The sequence below is a fragment of the Marasmius oreades genome, chromosome 5 (assembly GCF_018924745.1).
Source record: "Marasmius oreades isolate 03SP1 chromosome 5, whole genome shotgun sequence".
NCBI classification, from domain to species: Eukaryota; Fungi; Basidiomycota; class Agaricomycetes; order Agaricales; family Marasmiaceae; genus Marasmius; species Marasmius oreades.
In genome coordinates this window covers 3143232-3159971 of record NC_057327.1, presented here as the reverse complement: position 1 = coordinate 3159971, position 16740 = coordinate 3143232, and the positions used below count along the sequence as shown (strand labels likewise).

The 16740-nt window shown below is 47.2% G+C and overlaps 6 protein-coding genes across 8 annotated transcripts; 3 read left to right on the top strand and 3 right to left on the bottom strand.

Annotated features, from left to right (window-relative positions):
- The first annotated feature begins 107 nt into the window (after positions 1-107).
- E1B28_009176 (uncharacterized protein) lies at positions 108-3503 on the top strand. Its single transcript, XM_043154045.1, has 9 exons — positions 108-888; positions 947-975; positions 1025-1234; positions 1291-1920; positions 1971-2081; positions 2144-2304; positions 2359-2436; positions 2509-2926; positions 2987-3503. Exons 1-8 carry the CDS (start codon positions 681-683, stop codon positions 2588-2590), a joined length of 1509 nt encoding a protein of 502 aa, XP_043009333.1. The 5' UTR covers positions 108-680; the 3' UTR covers positions 2591-2926; positions 2987-3503.
- Positions 3504-4602: 1099 nt separating this feature from the next.
- Positions 4603-7042, top strand: E1B28_009175 (uncharacterized protein). The gene is made up of 9 exons (XM_043154044.1): positions 4603-4851; positions 4942-5314; positions 5369-5397; positions 5458-5670; positions 5719-6336; positions 6395-6505; positions 6560-6720; positions 6773-6850; positions 6901-7042. Exons 2-9 carry the CDS (start codon positions 5119-5121, stop codon positions 6971-6973), a joined length of 1479 nt encoding a protein of 492 aa, XP_043009332.1. The 5' UTR covers positions 4603-4851; positions 4942-5118; the 3' UTR covers positions 6974-7042.
- Positions 7043-8121: 1079 nt separating this feature from the next.
- E1B28_009174 (uncharacterized protein) lies at positions 8122-10077 on the top strand (the record flags this gene model as incomplete). The annotated part of the gene is made up of 8 exons (XM_043154043.1): positions 8122-8335; positions 8399-8427; positions 8495-8707; positions 8776-9393; positions 9460-9570; positions 9638-9798; positions 9859-9936; positions 9996-10077. 8 exons carry the CDS (start codon positions 8122-8124, stop codon positions 10075-10077), a joined length of 1506 nt encoding a protein of 501 aa, XP_043009331.1.
- Positions 10078-10542: 465 nt separating this feature from the next.
- E1B28_009173 (uncharacterized protein) lies at positions 10543-11556 on the bottom strand. 3 transcript variants are annotated; one of them, XM_043154041.1, is made up of 5 exons: positions 11169-11556; positions 11071-11114; positions 11005-11014; positions 10674-10935; positions 10543-10615 (listed from the first exon to the last, which is right to left on the bottom strand). In XM_043154041.1, exons 2-5 carry the CDS (start codon positions 11071-11073, stop codon positions 10591-10593), a joined length of 300 nt encoding a protein of 99 aa, XP_043009329.1. In that variant the 5' UTR covers positions 11074-11114; positions 11169-11556; the 3' UTR covers positions 10543-10590. The 3 variants fall into 3 exon arrangements, with proteins under 3 accessions (XP_043009329.1, XP_043009328.1, XP_043009330.1); XM_043154040.1 differs by having other exon boundaries at positions 10995-11118; XM_043154042.1 differs by having other exon boundaries at positions 11005-11114.
- Positions 11557-12417: 861 nt separating this feature from the next.
- Positions 12418-14784, bottom strand: E1B28_009172 (uncharacterized protein). The gene is made up of 12 exons (XM_043154039.1): positions 14689-14784; positions 14477-14590; positions 14066-14419; positions 13990-14008; positions 13692-13929; positions 13604-13636; positions 13536-13557; positions 13399-13477; positions 13189-13341; positions 13048-13126; positions 12875-12989; positions 12418-12823 (listed from the first exon to the last, which is right to left on the bottom strand). The coding sequence occupies exons 3-12, from the start codon at positions 14144-14146 to the stop codon at positions 12599-12601; spliced, it is 1044 nt and encodes a 347-aa protein (XP_043009327.1). The 5' UTR covers positions 14147-14419; positions 14477-14590; positions 14689-14784; the 3' UTR covers positions 12418-12598.
- A 353-nt stretch (positions 14785-15137) lies between these two features.
- E1B28_009171 (uncharacterized protein) lies at positions 15138-15896 on the bottom strand (the record flags this gene model as incomplete). The annotated part of the gene is made up of 4 exons (XM_043154038.1): positions 15138-15462; positions 15514-15628; positions 15687-15765; positions 15827-15896. Coding segments are annotated over 4 exons (495 nt in total), but the record flags the coding sequence as incomplete, so codon positions are not given.
- Between the last annotated feature and the right edge of the window lie 844 nt (positions 15897-16740).

The window sequence follows — 16740 nt, the reverse complement described above, 5'->3', positions numbered from 1 at the left end:
ACTGTAAGCACCCCTCAGTTTACTTTGGCTTGTCGTCAGGAACTTCCAGTGATCCAACTGACATGCCATTATGTAGGCCTTGATGTAGGCGCAATATATTTGCTCACCTGAACTTCGTGTGCGTCATCAAAACAATCCCGTCCTGATGGTGAGGAGATTGTTATTGTTTCGAGAAGTGATATCTGACCATCGTTCACAAGCTACCAGCGCATCAGAAGATATCCAGAAGAAACTAGAGCAAGACCAGAGCAGTTAACGCGCGGTAGCAATCACCATCGTATCATTCAAGGCCTACCAAGAGTGGATACCATGTTTCGGGATCCCATAATTTCCGCCATTTCCGCGTTCAGACAGAAGCGGGAGAATCATGTTCAGAGAATGGCTTCGTTATCGAAAGCACACCAATGCAGCGAACAGCTCATGCCGCAGGGTAACTTGAAAACCACCCGCCAGGTTGACCGGGCTCCCCTTGGATGGCCGTGATAGTCCGTCGCTTGTCGAGAGAGGCGCGCCCATGTCTCAACTTGGTCAACGCTGCCCATTGGCTGAAACGGATCGTAATCTTGAGCGCCTGAGCTGGGCTCAGCCCATATGGATATGCTCGGAAGCTCAACCAGAAGGTGATGGATAAATTGAAATACACAAGGTCAACGTAGGTTTTCTCTTTCCCGCCATCCAGAATGGCGCCTCAGGTGAACCTGACCATTGTCGTTTTCGCAAGCATATTATTGCTGTTCAGCTTGTTCACAAAAGTTCAACAGTGGAGAGCGTTGAACAGGTTTCCTGGGCCTGTCCTGGCACAATGGACACGGTTATATAGGGCGTATTATGACATAGTTGTTGGCGGAGGATGGATCGAACACCTTCAAGAGCTTCACGAGATCTACGGTCGGTACTCAAATAGCGCATCAAATGTTGAAACGCACCAACGGCGATTATTTTACAGGTCCTGTAGTGAGAATCGGTCCGAACGAGGTGAGCTTCTGTTCTTCGTAACCATGTATGGCGTTCTGATAACACTCAGCTACATTTCAGTGACCCGACGGCCTACACAGATATCTACACCTCTACGCCAATACATCTCAAAGATCCTTACATGTACAACACATTCGCTATTCCACCTTCATCCTTCTCCGAGACCGATCCGAAGGAATACAACATAATCAAGTCATTGACGTCTTCCTTCTTTTCACGGAAGTCTATCTTGGGTGTCGAACATGTTATTCAGAAGCAGGTGGGCGTCCTCCTGGCACAAAATCAATCATATTCTGACTTTTTTGTGACATTCAGGTTGACAAATTTCTCGTACAACTACTCAAGCACCACAAAACCTCTCCCGCCGATATGGACAAGGCATTTCGTTCGACCACACTAGACATCATCACCCTTTACACATTTGGTTACTCCATCGATGCCATATCATACCCGAACTTTGAACACCCCGTTCTAGTAGGCATCGACAAACACGTCAAGAAGCTCTGGATATTCAAACATTTTCCCTTGGTCAAGCAACTCGCAGTGTCCCTCCCTCCCTCGCTGGTCATGGTACTTGTTCCTGATGCTCGGCCTACCTTGGAGTTTACGGGAGAAATGGAAAAGTTGGTTGATTACACATTGAAAGATCCCTACCGACCTGAGGGGCAAAAGACTCAGAACATCTTTTATACACTTTTGAACGACGTACATGGCGAAAGAAAAATGAAACAGAGTCACAAAGTGACGAGAAAATGGTTGATAGGTGAAGGACAGGTGCTGAGGGTGGCGGGTAGTGACACCGTTGGGAATACATGTACGATCGGTGTGAGGTGTATCTTGAGAGATCCGAGGGTATTGGAGGAGTTGGTGGAAGAGTTAGAGAATGCATGGCCAGATAAAGAAGAGCCTATGGCTTACGACAAGCTGGAAAAGCTACCGTATTTGGTGAGTGAAATTTACTTTCTTTAGGTTTACGAATCTGACGACGGTTACAGACAGCAGTTATCAAGGAAAGCCTTCGTATGGCGACTAGTATTGTAACTCCTCTTGCCAGAGTTGTGCCCCCTACAGGATCCATGATTGCAGGTTATCCTGTTCCGCCTGGGGTGAGTTGCAGGATTTCTTCATCTTCCGATCGTGTTGTCATTCTAAACATATTCCCATCCAGACCGTTGTTTCAATAGGGAACACGTTCGTACATCAAAATCCTCAAGTGTTTTCGGACCCAACACGGTTTTTACCTGAACGATGGATGCAAGACAACCATCATGCCCTTGACAAGTACCTGGTGGCGTTCGGCAAGGGTCACCGTAGCTGCATAGGAATCAAGTGTGCCACTTTCTTGCTTCTCAGCTCTATCAGTACTCAATCTCGCCTTCGTAGTCTCGCCTGGTGCGAACTGTATTTGTTGTTTGCAAACGTTTTTCGAAAGCTTGAGCTTCGAGCGACTCACAATTTGAAGTACGTACTATTGTTCCACTTTCTCTTCCGTTTTTCTATACTGACCTCGCAACCTGCCTATTTTTTTGATAGTTCAAAGTTACGGGTGATGGACTACTTCGTACCATTCTATGAGGGAGAGGTCCTACATGCTACTGTTAGCGAACGATCATGACGAACGGGTAGCCTCGCGTATCCAGCCGGCTGTGAACACCCCCGGGGAAGAAATCTTTGAAGAATCTCCTTAGCTGCGGGGATAGCTGATTTTCTCGGCGTCATGTTACACTCATTCCCCTTCTATCGTCATGCTCGTACTTGACCGTGTTCGTCATGGTCTTTTATGTCCTTTTTGTCTCAATTCCTCCGATTATGCACGAATGACACCAAATTTTGCTCTATCCTTCCCTTCCATATGAAAGAGTTCAAGAACTTTATTCAGCTGCATACGGAGGAACTGATTCCACCAGCCATGGCCTGAGACTGCTAATACACCCCGCGGCTACTTTTACATGTGACGTTTTTCAATTTGGAGTCGTTGCTCTTTTTCTACTAACGTAGTCCACTTCGTTAGCGTTCACTTTCTGGACGAGGTCACTGTCAGAGGCCCGAGTCGGTGAGCTTTAGAAAGTGGACTAAACCCTAAGGATCATCGTTTGCGGCATTCGTAGTTGCGAAAGAAATCAGCGTTCATCTCTCCCTGCTCCTGCCGCACCGCCATTCCTACCGTCCCTTTGTTGAAGTGTCACTCTTTCAGCACAAACATCTAAACCCTTTCGGTCCGGCATGCCGCATTTCTGGTCGCCGCACCTGTAAATTCACGGCTTCGGAGTATGGAACCCTCCTTTCGTACACCAGCTTGCACCCCTGGGACTCCCTGAAGTGAGTTGCATGCGGCCATGAGTGGTCACTGGGAGCGGTTCAATGGAGAAAGAGAAAGGCCATTGGCCCGGCGAACTCGAATCCCCGCCAGTACTTTCGTTATTTCGCTGCTGACCCTGATGGGTGCACTACTTTTCTAGGTTAGCTCACTTGTCTTGTTATGCCTATGGGCTCATGACTTGATGAAATTCAACTGTTTTTCTTCCGTATATTCAGGCTCGGAGCCTATGTCTGCGAAGAGAATTGAATCAAAACCTTTCGTTCCACCTGTTCTGCATATTGTTATGCTTGTGAATGATAGTGCCATACGAATGCTCGAGGGGATCTCCATTTCTCTGAAGTCAAACCCATCCGCGCACAAACACGACCTTATTCGCTTCCCAGGGACAAAACTAAAAGGGTTCTCGCGGCAGTTCAACAATTCTGACCGGTATTCATGATGTTGATGCCTTTCAGACCAACGGTGAATGTTGATTCTATGTGCACGATATTGGGTTGGGGTCGTTCGAAACGAGTCGCGCTTCCTGATCTGCTTGTGAACTTGTAGCCGTGTCAGGAATTCGTGAGGATTCGTGTTCCTTGATTTATCTCACTGAGCGGGAACGGTTGTGGTTGCAATTCCGCTGGCGATGGCGATGGCGATGACGAGGATACAGTTTTTTTACTTGACATCGGTATGGATTTTCTCTATAGGGTACGTCGCATACATCCCAAGCGATACTAAGTTCCGTTCCAGCGGGAAGAGTTTGGCGAGCATCGGAAATTCAAACTTTCCACCGACTTGAAACAGGCTTCAATCAGAAGATGTCGGTTTCGCTCGTTGAGTTGTTCTTGACATGTCAAATCTCAACTTCACCCCTAGCTTCGACACTGGACACTAGCAATGTTGTACGTAGTAATCTTGATCGTGGTTCTGTATGTCGAACCTTGCAAATTGTCAAGATCGTCAAGTTATTTCGTCGACAACCACTGTCAATCGTCAGCGAGCGGAGGGAATGTTCAACCTGAAACTTGGCATCGACTACAATATTCTCAGATGCGACTATGGGCCGCTGACTGTTTCTTAGGATATGACTATAGGTCCAATATAGATAGATGGACTTTCAATTTGAACGCACGAAGACGCGCTTGGAGTTCGAACTCCAAGTGACAACTCGCAAGACGTACTTCTGCTGACTTGCAGCCTTCCTCTTGAGCCGGTATCGGGAGTAGTGTTTAAGTTCAAGTAGAAAGAAAAGGCGCCGACGCTCAGATAACAGATATCTCATAGATTGCTGACGAGATAGGGCAACATGCGTGTGAACCTTCGTGGAACTGTTGTCGACTCCCTCAACCATCGTACTCACTGACAGTCATTGGCATTGGGCAGAGCCTACAGGTCACCTCAATGCATTTCACCACTCAAAAAGCCCCAAGAGCCATCATTTTTAAGGGGGTCCTGTGACCTTTATGACTTTGGTTCGAATACAGTCTGGTCGGGTCTGACGGTCAATTCGAAAACTTAAAAACTTTTGCGTGGAATTCAATCAGTCATATTCGGCTTGTGGTCGAAATGCGGTGGGCGGGTGTCTTTCTGTCTTTTGCAACACACGATCTTACCCAGAATGTACCGAAACCTCCGCTCATTTGTATACGGCACCCGAAAAGTGGGATAATGCATCATGATCAACTCGAGACCGCGCACAACTCCATTCATCGGCGAACAAAGGCGTTCCACAACCAACGTTCTTTCGCTGGTTTCAGCACATTTCGGTTATTCATTAAACAGCCGTTAGAGTGTATTTGAAGACGGTTATCAGATGTACTGGACCATATCATACCGATATGTTGTCTGTTTGCATCTTTGTCTTGACGATTACTCTCTTTGCTCTGGCGATCGGCAAGGCATTTCGCAAAGATCCTTTGGAACAATTTCCAGGACCGTGGTTGGCGAAGTGGACGTGGATATACCGGGCTTACTATGACATCGTGGTTGGAGGAGGCTGGCTATCGCATTTGGAGACACTACATGAACGTTACGGTTAGTAACGCACCGGCTTCATGTTCTTTTGAGTTTGCTAATTGACGAGGACAGGTCCTGTTGTGAGAGTCGGTCACAACGAGGCAAGTCAAATCTGATATCTTGAGCGAAAACGTTCTTAGGTTTTTTTTGACCTATCACAGTTACACTTTGCCGATCCTTCAGCTTACACCGATATCTATACATCGTTCCCAGTCCACCGCAAGGACCCAAAGTTCTATAGCACCTTCTCACTGACTGCGCCTTCGACATTCGCAGAAATGGATCCTAAAGAACATGCCATCATCAGGAGTATGATCGCGCCGTTCTTTTCGAGGAAGAGTGTACTAGGCTTGGAATTTGTTATTCAGGAACAGGTAGGTATCCGATTGAGACATACTCCGCCGCTCACCTACCACGCTTAGATTGACCAACTTATCCAACAACTTCTCCAGAAACACCGGTCATTGCCTGTTGATATGGATCTAGCATTTCGCTCTGTCACTTTGGATATCATTACGCTATACACTTTTGGGATCTCGATCAATGCAGTCTCGACACCACTTTTTCAGCATCCGGTATTACTAGACTCCGAGAAGCATGCCAGGAACAAATGGTTTTTCAAACATTTTCCTCGCATCAAAAGTTTAATGGTGACTTTTCCTTCATGGTTTGCTGCGGCTATAGGGAGAAAGGCGTCTTTTAGCTTTGTCAAGGAAATAACGAAGCTAGTGGATGACGCACTAAATCATGAAGACGGGCTTTGTTCGCACATGCACAAAAACATTTATCATACCCTCCTCAGTGACTCGACACCAACGATGAAGAAAAAGGACAGATTGAACAGAAGGTGGCTTATCGGCGAAGGACTAAATCTCCGTGGCGCGGGAAGTGATACCGTCGGCAACATATGCACTATTGGTGCGCGTTACCTCTTGAATGATAAGAGGGTCCTCCGAAAACTTCAGGACGAGTTGGATACAGCTTGGCAAGACAAAGACGACATGTTTCCTCTAGAGCGGCTAGAGAGACTGTCATACCTAGTCAGTTGACTCACTTCTCCCGGCGGTGCAGCACTCATCTCTTGTTTCCAACGCACAGACTGCAGTCATCAAGGAATCCCTTCGTTTGGGCCATGGCGTTGTTACGCCTATGCCCCGCATCGTGCCTGAAACTGGGTCGGTTATTACGGGTTATCATGTTCCTGCGGGAGTAAGATCACATTGATATTTGAGTTGCACGAATATTCACTTTCTCACCTGACAGACAAGTGTGGCCCTTGGAAATACATTTGTTCATATGAACCCTGTTATCTTCCCAAATCCTACCCGATTTTATCCTGAAAGATGGTTAGAAGAAGATCGTCACAGCGCTGAAAGATATTTGGTGGCTTTTGGTAAGGGAAGCAGGAGCTGCTTAGGGATCACGTACGTTAGTTACCTACCTATTTCCCCATCCTCCTGACACCCCCCGTGATAGCCTTGCCTGGTGTGAGTTGTACTTGATATTCGGAAACTTGTTCCGGAAACTCGATTTATTTGCAATGAATGATATTGGGTGTGTATATTCAGTGTTTTCTTTTCTTCTGATGCGCTCAATGCTAACAGTCTCTCAACCAATTCAGGTCAACCCTATACATTCAAGATTACTTCATACCCTGTTACGGTGGGGAAACTTTGAAGGTGGTCGCAATTCCAAGGTGATGACGATGGTGCTCGCTCTCTGAGCGAGAGTTTCTCATGAATGTACAGAATTTGGCTTCCCGCTGTTATTGATCGTTCAGCCTGGTATTCAATCGCTTGTGAAGAGACTTTCGTTATCGAGCTGTCTCGCTAGACATGGTTGCGTTTATTCCGGGTTGCCTGAATTCCAAAGGTAATCCAAGTCGTACAACCTGAGTCCGCGATCGTTCCCTGCCCGGGTCTCGTCCTTACCGCCGGCAGGTCTTAGCGCTCATGGTGGTAGTTGTTTCTGGTACTTACGACGAGTGCAAGGGGTGACCTCGTACATGTGAGATCTTCGGCTGCTGGCGGCTTGAACATTTGAATACCCAGTTCCTCGGTGAGGCGAATGGGCCGATCCTCAGTTCCCAAAGGGTTTTCTGTCGCTAACCGTCAATAAATATGGGAACCTCGGTACATGGTAGGTTGACGACCTTTTCTCGAGGGCTGAACATCGGCCAGACGATCTGAATCTCTCAACATATTCGTGTCAGATCCGAACGTTTCCTTATCTGTGTTGACATTGCAGATGTCAAGCGCTTCGCGAACGTCAACAATGTCACTTTTCAAGAATCTTTTCCAGGGTGCGAGGCCAGTCCTTGTTATGGACAATACATCCAATAAACCCTACTGGGGGAACGCCGGCTTGGAGCGTTTACGATTGACAGTAAGTGTGGACAAGACCTCCTTTATTGTCTTTTTATATTTGATGCATCTTGTCACAGCTTAGCTTTGCGAGTTTGTCCCTCGTCATATATGTCGGATCATCCTAAATAGAAGGTGGTTACTGTCATATCTGTCGGCACAAGTGGTGCTGCCTACGCCGCTCCGATTTAGTGCATATCAATTCCGACACTATGGGCTAGCACGTAGGGCCAAATGTTCATGACCAGCATTGATAGACCATAGAAACATGGACGTCGGGTCTAGATGAAACGGTGTCTTCTTGTGGTCCGACTTCGCGGAAGTATGACCTGTCCCGTGAAACGAAAGGCTATTAATTGGATCCTTACCTGATTCACTCAACGTAACCTCAGGGATGGAGATTTCAGCCACAAGAAATTAATATTTGAAGATAACTCTGAAATTCTGCCCTTCATTCTAGCGATGTCCTTTCTCCCTCCCTGTAGTATTGCACCGTCTGCTGTGTTGATCTTACTGGTCGTTGCGAGTATTTTGAGCCTTCTGAGTCGGAGGTATCCTTTGGATCGGTTTCCGGGACCCCGTTTGGCGAGGTGGACGTGGCTCTACAGAGCATACTACGACATTGTAATCGGTGGCGGATGGCTTGCTCACCTCGAGAAGCTCCATGACATCTATGGTGAGACAAGTGGTATCATTTCTTTTCCCACAGACTTGCCAACTGACCGTAACGAACTACTAGGTCCTGTTGTGCGGGTGGGCTATACCGAGGTGGCCTGCTTCTTCGTCACGTACCGGCGCACAACACTTCTTCTAACATGTCCACTCTACATTCTAGCTGCACTTCAACGACCCCGCTGCATATGCGGACATCTACACCCACACGCCTGTCCATTACAAGGATCCTGGCCTTTACAATGGATTCACCTGGACGTCGCCATCGTCATTCTCTGAAACGGACGTGAAGGAGCATGCTGCCTTGAGAACCGTGTTGTCCTCCTTCTTCTCGCGGAAGAACGTGTTGGGATTGGAGAATATGATCCAAGAACGCGTATGCCTTCTTGTCCTATTTATCGTGATTTAATGCACACTACCTAAATGATATCATTTCACTACCAGGTCGATCGACTTCTTGATCAACTCATGGCCAACCACGGTACGCGATCCGCGGATATGGATCTAGCCTTCCGTTCCCTTACTCTGGATATAATAACCTTGTACACCTTCGCCATTTCCATCGACGCAGTGTCAGCTCCGTCATTCCAACATCCCGTCCTCATGGACCTCGTGAAACACTCGAGAAACAAGTGGTTCTTCAGACATTTTCCGCTCCTCAAACGTCTCGTCACGAACCTCCCTTCGTGGTTTGCGACCTTGACAAGGAAGAAGGCGACATTGGCCTTCGTGCAAGAAGTAATGCGGCTAGTAGATAGTGCGCTAAAGCAGCTCCACAGAGGTGACGTGAACCAGTCAAACAAGAATATATTCTTCATGCTTCTCACTGATGAACGGCGAGCCGTGAGAGCAGAGAAACTGACCAGGGCATGGCTGGTGGGGGAAGGCCAGAATCTCCGAGGGGCGGGAAGCGACACAGTTGCAAACACCTGCACGATTGGCTGTAGACGTATCCTTGGGGACGACAGAGTCCTTCAGAAATTGCGTCAGGAGCTGGAGGAGGCTTGGCCGGACAAGGACGAGAGCATGCCTCTTGAACGATTGGAGAAATTGCCGTATCTGGTTAGTGACGACTTCCTGATCTTCCACGCGTGGTCCGGGCCCACGCTAATCGCAACTCTATTCCAGACCGCAGTCATCAAGGAATGCCTTCGTGTTGCTCACGGAGTGGTGACGCCAATGACGCGGATCGTCCCGGAATCTGGGTCAATCATCGCCGGTTACCAAGTACCTCCAGGTGTAAGTCCCAGCGATCTAAGTATCTCCATAGGACAATCGTGATTCACTCTGTTCCTTTTCCTTCCAGACTTCCGTAGCTATAGGCCACACCTTTGTGCACATGAACCCGGATATCTACCCCGAGCCAGACCGCTTTTACCCGGAACGATGGATGAAGGATGACCATCACGCATTAGAACGTTTCCTCGTTTCGTTTAGTAAAGGCCCTAGGAGCTGTCTGGGCATCAAGTATGTGGACCTTTCTTCTCCCGGTATCATCGATGAATCATCTTAATCATTGTTTTGTAGCTTGGCCTGGTGCGAATTGTATTTGATCTTGGGAAATGTGTTCCGGAAGTTAGACCTTTCCCCGGTAAATGACATCAGGTACTTTCCATGCATTTAAACCTCACGAGATGCCAGGTACTGACGACCTTTCCTTTTAGCGGACGGCTTGCTATTCTCGATTATTTTGTACCATTTTACAGAGAGAAGGCCCTTGAGGTGACCGTCAAATGCCGACAGTGACAGGTTAAAGCCGGTGCTCTGTACGACCAGCACAGTTGTGCGGGGAGGCCAATAGTGGTGTCTCTTCTGTAAATAATTCGATAGTTGTTGTGCTTACGATATCCAGTACGATGAAAGCGCTCGGTGCGTTACGACATTCAATAACGGGATCAGACTCCGGGTTCATGGCACTAGGGCTTAAAGCGCTCTGGGAAGAGATTTGACGTGATTACCCTCCATCACGGAGGTACGGACGACCAGCCGCCGAAATCCGTGAAAGGTATAATTCGCTTGGTTGAGGTGAAGAATAGGTTGGACTGAGATGACTTGTTAAAAGTATCCTTGTCGAAGATCCTAACGCTCAGACGAATGCGAACAATCAAAAGTAGGTGCAATTCCCTTTGAAAGCTTGTCGTCACCAGGGGAAAGAAGAGGGTCATGTGAGGCCCACAGCAGTAAGGACGACCAGGGGGAGAGTCTCGATAGGTGTTTGATACTGAGAATCTGCATTCGTGATGCTTAAATGTACTATAATCACAAGGGGAGTCCTAATTCAAGGCTGGCGGGACAGTGGTGTGTTAGCATCAAAGAATGACCAGAACGAGAAAACGTCGAACATGATCTTGTTCATATCTCCAGTTCTTCGATGATCCTTCCTATGTAATAGCCTTGAGTGCCAAATCGTAAAGAGGCAAAAGATCCCGCGTCTCTGCGGACGTGAATTCCAGAATAGACTCCTAGTGGCGTCTACGGCCCACATGCTTGTCGCTACCGCAAAGAGAGTGACCGTCAACAAGATGTAGAGGGTTAGACCTCGTGTTTCACCCTGGCGCATGACTTGGACGTGAATATGCAAAGAGCGAACAGCGCGATATAAACCTGGAAGTTCGACGAAAGGGAGTTAGACTGTTTCAATCGGAGCACAGCGAGAAGCATACCATAACTTACGATAGACCATCTAACACTACGTCGTCAAGACGAGCAAGAAGATCTCGGCAGATGATCACATCTCACCATGTTTGTCTGTGCCTGCTATGCATCCGTTCTCGCCAACCCCACTAACTATTATTGAATCGTCAACAGCAACGGCTTCAAAAACAACGGTTGCATACAGGACAGCATGAAGTCTTTATCGTTAGGATGAGAACCGCATTGAATGAAGCTAAGTCGACCAACAGTGATATCGATCTCAAAGAGGATCCTGCAAGCTGTTCCATCAAAGGCAGATAACTAGTACTATACTGCGTAGCAGTGTGTGTTGTACAGGTGCAGCGAATTGGAAAGAGGTTCCGACTCAGTGGTTTGATCACGATTGCGGTATTTTCATTCGATGGTTGTGACTTGGATCGTTCATCTACTGGATCTCCCGCGCCGTATCTGTAGCTGCCATTCGTATCTGCCCTCCAAAGATAGGTGAAACATGATGGAGTGGACGTAGCATGAACATATCATGGATGAAATGAAGAGGAAAGACGTGGGAATGCTGTAGTGAAGTTCCGGCCCAGCCGCTCCGAGATGAGATGATGGACGCGCTCAGAGCACTAGCTCCTCCTCGCCGCTCGCAGCATCGACAAAGTGACTCTCTCGCTGTTCTCCTCGATTTTTCCCTTCACGTCCCTACAACGCTAAGGCTTGAGGCAATTGACTTGTGTCTCACGAGTTTATTTTGGCGTTCAGGTCTGGTCTGGATACACGGATTCACGCTGTTTTTTTGGTCCTGCCTCACCCAACCCGTGCCCTCCCAGCCAGCCTCAGGCAACCATACTCCTCTCCTATTCCCTTCCATCCCTTCTCACCCTTTCCCTCTCGTCCATCGTGAGCATCTCATCCAGGCCACGATCATACCTATTCCTGCGTTGAGTAGTACGTTCATTCTCAAAGGTCCTTGCGACCAGAGATATAATTTCCAGTATCCATCTCGATGATGTGCTCAGGAAGTCGAATTTATGCCCACCGCTCGGAGTTAGAGTCTTACGGCTCGGAAGTTGCCAGTGCGTAGGGTAGTACCGTAGTAAGATACCGAAGGCTAAAGTTGGACGTCGTTCAAGAGAGAAAGAAGTCCGGGTGTGATAACGTGAAAGTACTGAATGAATGAAACAAATTACAATAAGGACGGTGATGGGTAACGATAAAAAGAAAAGGGAAATGATCCAGATGGAAGCGCACTGTCGTTGGTGCTTGCGCCTATTAAGTTAGACCTTTTGGCATGGAACACGCGAATACTCCTAAGCGCCACGATAAATGGTCAGAGATGGTAGCGCGATGTCAGAAAGAAAATGCATTGGAAAAACTGCTCAGGTGTACAGTCACCACGACGGTCATTTGCCGTGGTGTGTATCGTTGGTTCAGCCGGGTATATCAGAGCGATGAAGAGAACAACATTCATCAACTGAATGTGTGGCTCGGATAATGTGCTCGTACGGTGACTAAAATATTATTGAAATACCGATAAACCTATAATTTAATCATAAACACAGGCGAGGAAATGAAAGCGGGTGACGATAGAAGTAAGTCGGGGGGGCGTGCACATTCACTGGAAAAGTCATACCGCATGCACCACTTGTGGTGCTCTGGGAATTGTTTTGGCGTGATTGGCCTTGACCACGGAGGTACCAACGGTAGAAAGACGTAGAAGGTGCAACGACCTTTCGGTTGGTTGGATTGAGGTCATAAAATGGCTAGACCGAGGTGGCTGAGTCACAGTGTCATCATCTGCGTTACTAAAGTCCAGGCGTATGCGGACGATAATCAAAGTGGGTGCGATTCCCTGTTGAAACTGTCACCGACGGAAAGGAGGTAGACCGTAAAAGGCACCTACAGCAGCTAAGACAACCAGAGGAAGAGTGTCAATGGGAAGTTGGAAATCAGCAAATGTGTTCGTGATGCTCAAATGTACGATCATTACGAGGGGATAAAGCATCCCAGATTCAAGGCTAGTCAGAGAATAACATGTCAGCGTCGAGGGACGGTCGGAACTATTAACAGTCGGACATTATCTTGTTCATAGTCGTCACAACGTAGTAAGTCCTCGACGGTCCAGCACATCGAGTGATCCACCATATTCGTCCACCTTCAAAGGATTGACACATGAGAAAATTCTTGGTGCCATGCACCACAATTCAAGCTGCTCACCGGTTAATAGGGTCAACGCCAGGTTGAAGGTTGCGCTCATAATGAAACCTACAGCTTGAATGTTTTGGGCATTTTCAGCTATGGCCAAGTTGGATTTAATCCTTGTATCCCTCAAGCCGATGATCAGCATGATCGTTGCAATGCTAGATATCACTGGATGCGGCGTCCGGGTCAAGATTCGTTTATATGAAGGAAGAAATCCGTCCTCACGATTTACAGCGAATGACGCAACAATCACCGGTATGAGGATTCGTTTTTTGAATCCCCAAACGACATAGCATCTGTGTATCTATTCCACCTTCAGCATTAGTATAAGGTCTTCCCAAAGTAGTCATTGAACCTCTTACAAGAATGAAATCTGCAGCTGCACTGTCACTTGTCAGCCGGTTTATGTGTAACTGTGAGAGGACCTTACTTTGCAATGATAGGTAGGGTAGAACCGAAGGCGCTAAGCAGTGTTTGTGAGCACTGAGGATGATATTGGAATGAGGCAATCAACTTACATTGTAATGATTTTGTGTGTGTCGTGTGTGGCAAAATTATAAAGAGGCAGGAAATCCCGGGTCTTTGCGGACGTGAATTCCACAACAGATTGTTGAAGAACTTTCGTGATCTCTACAGCCACCATGCCCGTTGACATCACGAAAAGAGTAACAGTCGACCAAACATAGAGGGATCGACGCGACACTCCATCATGGCGCAGTAGCTGTATGCAACGAGAGAAGAGTGCGATATAAAAGCCTGATCGAAAGTGTGAGCCGTGTTCGTACTAGGCCCGGGGAAGGAGATCCAGATTCGCACCATATGCAATACACATAACCTATTGCTCCTCGTCAGTAAGGACACAAGGCTATCGTAGTGAGATAACAATGCTCACCGTGACCGTCACGATGGGGTATATTATCACCTGTCCAACGTCAAGCAGAGGGAGATATTGAACTGTGTCGATTGTCGACATACGGGTAGAAAATTGAGCGAGTATGAGATAATACGCCTGCTCCTACGCAAGCCTTTGTATAAGTCTCCGTATCCAAACTCTAGCTCATATGAGGCTACTGCTGGTTGCAGATCGACTGTGTTGTTCCTTTCGAAACGAGCCCATCACAGAGCGTTGCAATGGAATTGGATGAAGAAAGCGGCAAGTATCATCCAAGGACCAAGTGATATCAGTTGGGAAGCGTCCGGTTACGATGTTTCACTGGAAGTGTGTGTTCCATGCGGACAACGAATGCTGTGTGGTATACGTGAGTCAGTCTTTATTCAGAATCAGGAAGAGATTTATTCTCACCAAAAGCATCTCAATGGTTTTTGAAGCCGAGAGAATCGACGTAGAGAGAAAAGGACGTGGCCGTGGGAAACATTTCACCTCCTGTTGTTGAAGCGATAGGACACATAACGAGGTCTGAGAATAAGTCCTTTGTCAGGAGATAGATAGATAGATAGATAGATAGATTACACAGGAGTGAAAATTGACGATATTCTGGAACCTTTTCTACATACTTATTCTCGCACCAGTGACATGGCACCTCAAGTTTCCGAGAATCAGGGTCAGTCTGTCAGAAGTGGACACCAACGAACGTTGGCGTTATAACCTGGAGGATGAGAGTCATGGAGGGGAGTGAAGACTCCTACACCAGTCAAGACGATCATATGCAGATTGTCGAGAGCCGAGTCGACTTGACTACGATCCCCGCCAAATCCTCACAAGGGAATTCAATAAATATTCCGTAATAATTCAAGGCCAGAGTCGTTGTGCGATTCTGAACATCGACATTCAGATTAAGCATCCAGGGAAAGTTGGCTGTAGCGTCTGTCTACGAACAACTAATTCCATGCTTGCACTCCAGTTGATGAGCTGGCCATAGTGGGAGATGAGGGGGAGTCTTCGACTAAATGCGTGAAATAGAGTCGTACGAAAACTAAGATATTATTAACGAATACCCAATAGACCTGTAATTTAGTTGTGAACGTAAGGCGAGGAAATGAAAGCGGGTGACGATAAAAATAAGTTGGGGTGACGTGCGCATTCACTTGAGAAGTACTTCATTCTTCAAGCACTGCCTGAAGTGTTCTGGAAGGCGTTTTGACTTGATTGACCTCGATCACGGAGCTAGGACGATTAACCGGAGAAAGACGTAAAAGGTGCAATGTCCTTTCAGTTGGTTGGATTGAAGTCATAAATTGGCTAGATCGAGGTGGCTGAGTGACAGTGTCACCATCTGGGGTACTGATGCCCAAACGTATGCGGACGACAATCAAAGTAGGTGCAATGCCCTGTTAAAACTGTCACCGACAGGAAGGAGCTAGACCATACAAAACACCTACAGCAGCTAAGACAGTCAGAGGAAGAGTGTCAATGGGAAACTGAACCCGAGCAAAAGCATTCGTGATGCTCAAATGTACGATCACCGTGAGGGGATAAAGCATCCCAGATTCAAGGCTATTGAGAGAAAAGTGCGTCAGTGTCGGGGGACGGTTGGAACTAGAAACGATCGGACATTATCTTGTTCATAGTTGTCACAACATAGTAAGTCCTCGACGGTCCAACACATCGAGTGATCCACCATATTCGCCCACCTTTGAAGGATTGATACATGAGAAAATCCTTGACTCACGCACCACAATTCGAGCTGCTCACCGGTTAATAGGGTCAACGCCAGGTTGAAGGTTGCGCTCATAATCGCACCTACCACTTGGATGTATTCGCCATTGTTAAATAAGGTCAAGTTGGATTTAATCGTTGTATCCCTTACACCGATGATCAACATGATCATTCCGGTGCTAGATATCACTGGAAGCGGCGTCCGAGTCAAGATTCGTCTATTTGAAGAAAAAATCTGTACTCACTATTTGCAGCGAACGAGGTAACAATCACCGGTATGAGGATTCGTTTTCTAGATCCCCAAACAATATAGCATCGATGTATCTATTCCTCAGTATCAGTGTATAGAAATTTCTCGAGGGAATAACGTGTGAATTACAAGGATAAAATCTGCGGCTACACTGTCAACGCAAACGCGTCAGGCGGATTAACGATTATGTGTAACTGCTAAAGAAACTCACTTTGCAGTGATAGGCAGGGCAGAAACAAATGCGCTAAGCGTCATCTGTGAGCGATGATATCGGAATGAGGCAATCAACTTACAATGTAATGGTTTTGAGTGCGTCGTGTGTGGCAAAATTATAAAGAGGCAGGAAATCCCGGGTCTTTGCGGACGTGAATTTCACAACAGATGCTTGTAGAACTCTCATGATCTCTACAACCACCATGCCTGTTGACGCTACGAAAAGAGTAACTGTCGCCCAGCCATAGAGGGATCGACATGATACTCCACCATGGCGCAGTAGCTGTATGCATTGAGAAAAGAGTGCGATATAAAGACCTGATCAAAAAGGTGAGCCGTATTCGTACTGAAGCCGAGGAAGGAGACCCGGATTCGCACCATATACAATACACATAACCTATTGTTGCTCATTAGCACGGGCACAAGGTTAAGTGAAATAACAAGGCTCACCGTAACTGTCACGATGGGGTCTATAATCACCTGTACA

Excerpts from the sequence above, each read along its gene's own strand:
- E1B28_009173 (XM_043154041.1), bottom strand. Across the intron at positions 10,616-10,673 it reads GGAGATATGAACAAGATCAT|CCTTGAATTAGGACTCCCCT; the intron begins GTTCGACGTTTT and ends CTGTCCCGCCAG.
- E1B28_009176 (XM_043154045.1), top strand. The coding sequence starts at position 681 with ATGGCGCCTCAGGTGAACCTGACCATTGTCGTTTTCGCAAGCATATTA. Across the intron at positions 1,235-1,290 it reads AACATGTTATTCAGAAGCAG|GTTGACAAATTTCTCGTACA; the intron begins GTGGGCGTCCTC and ends TGTGACATTCAG. Across the intron at positions 2,437-2,508 it reads CGAGCGACTCACAATTTGAA|TTCAAAGTTACGGGTGATGG; the intron begins GTACGTACTATT and ends TTTTTTTGATAG.
- E1B28_009172 (XM_043154039.1), bottom strand. The coding sequence starts at position 14,146 with ATGTCGACAATCGACACAGTTCAATATCTCCCTCTGCTTGACGTTGGA. Across the intron at positions 13,127-13,188 it reads GGCGTTGACCCTATTAACCG|GTGGACGAATATGGTGGATC; the intron begins GTGAGCAGCTTG and ends AATCCTTTGAAG. Across the intron at positions 12,990-13,047 it reads ACGACTATGAACAAGATAAT|CCTTGAATCTGGGATGCTTT; the intron begins GTCCGACTGTTA and ends TTCTCTGACTAG.
- E1B28_009175 (XM_043154044.1), top strand. The coding sequence starts at position 5,119 with ATGTTGTCTGTTTGCATCTTTGTCTTGACGATTACTCTCTTTGCTCTG. Across the intron at positions 5,315-5,368 it reads GACACTACATGAACGTTACG|GTCCTGTTGTGAGAGTCGGT; the intron begins GTTAGTAACGCA and ends TGACGAGGACAG. Across the intron at positions 6,851-6,900 it reads TTTGCAATGAATGATATTGG|TCTCTCAACCAATTCAGGTC; the intron begins GTGTGTATATTC and ends CAATGCTAACAG.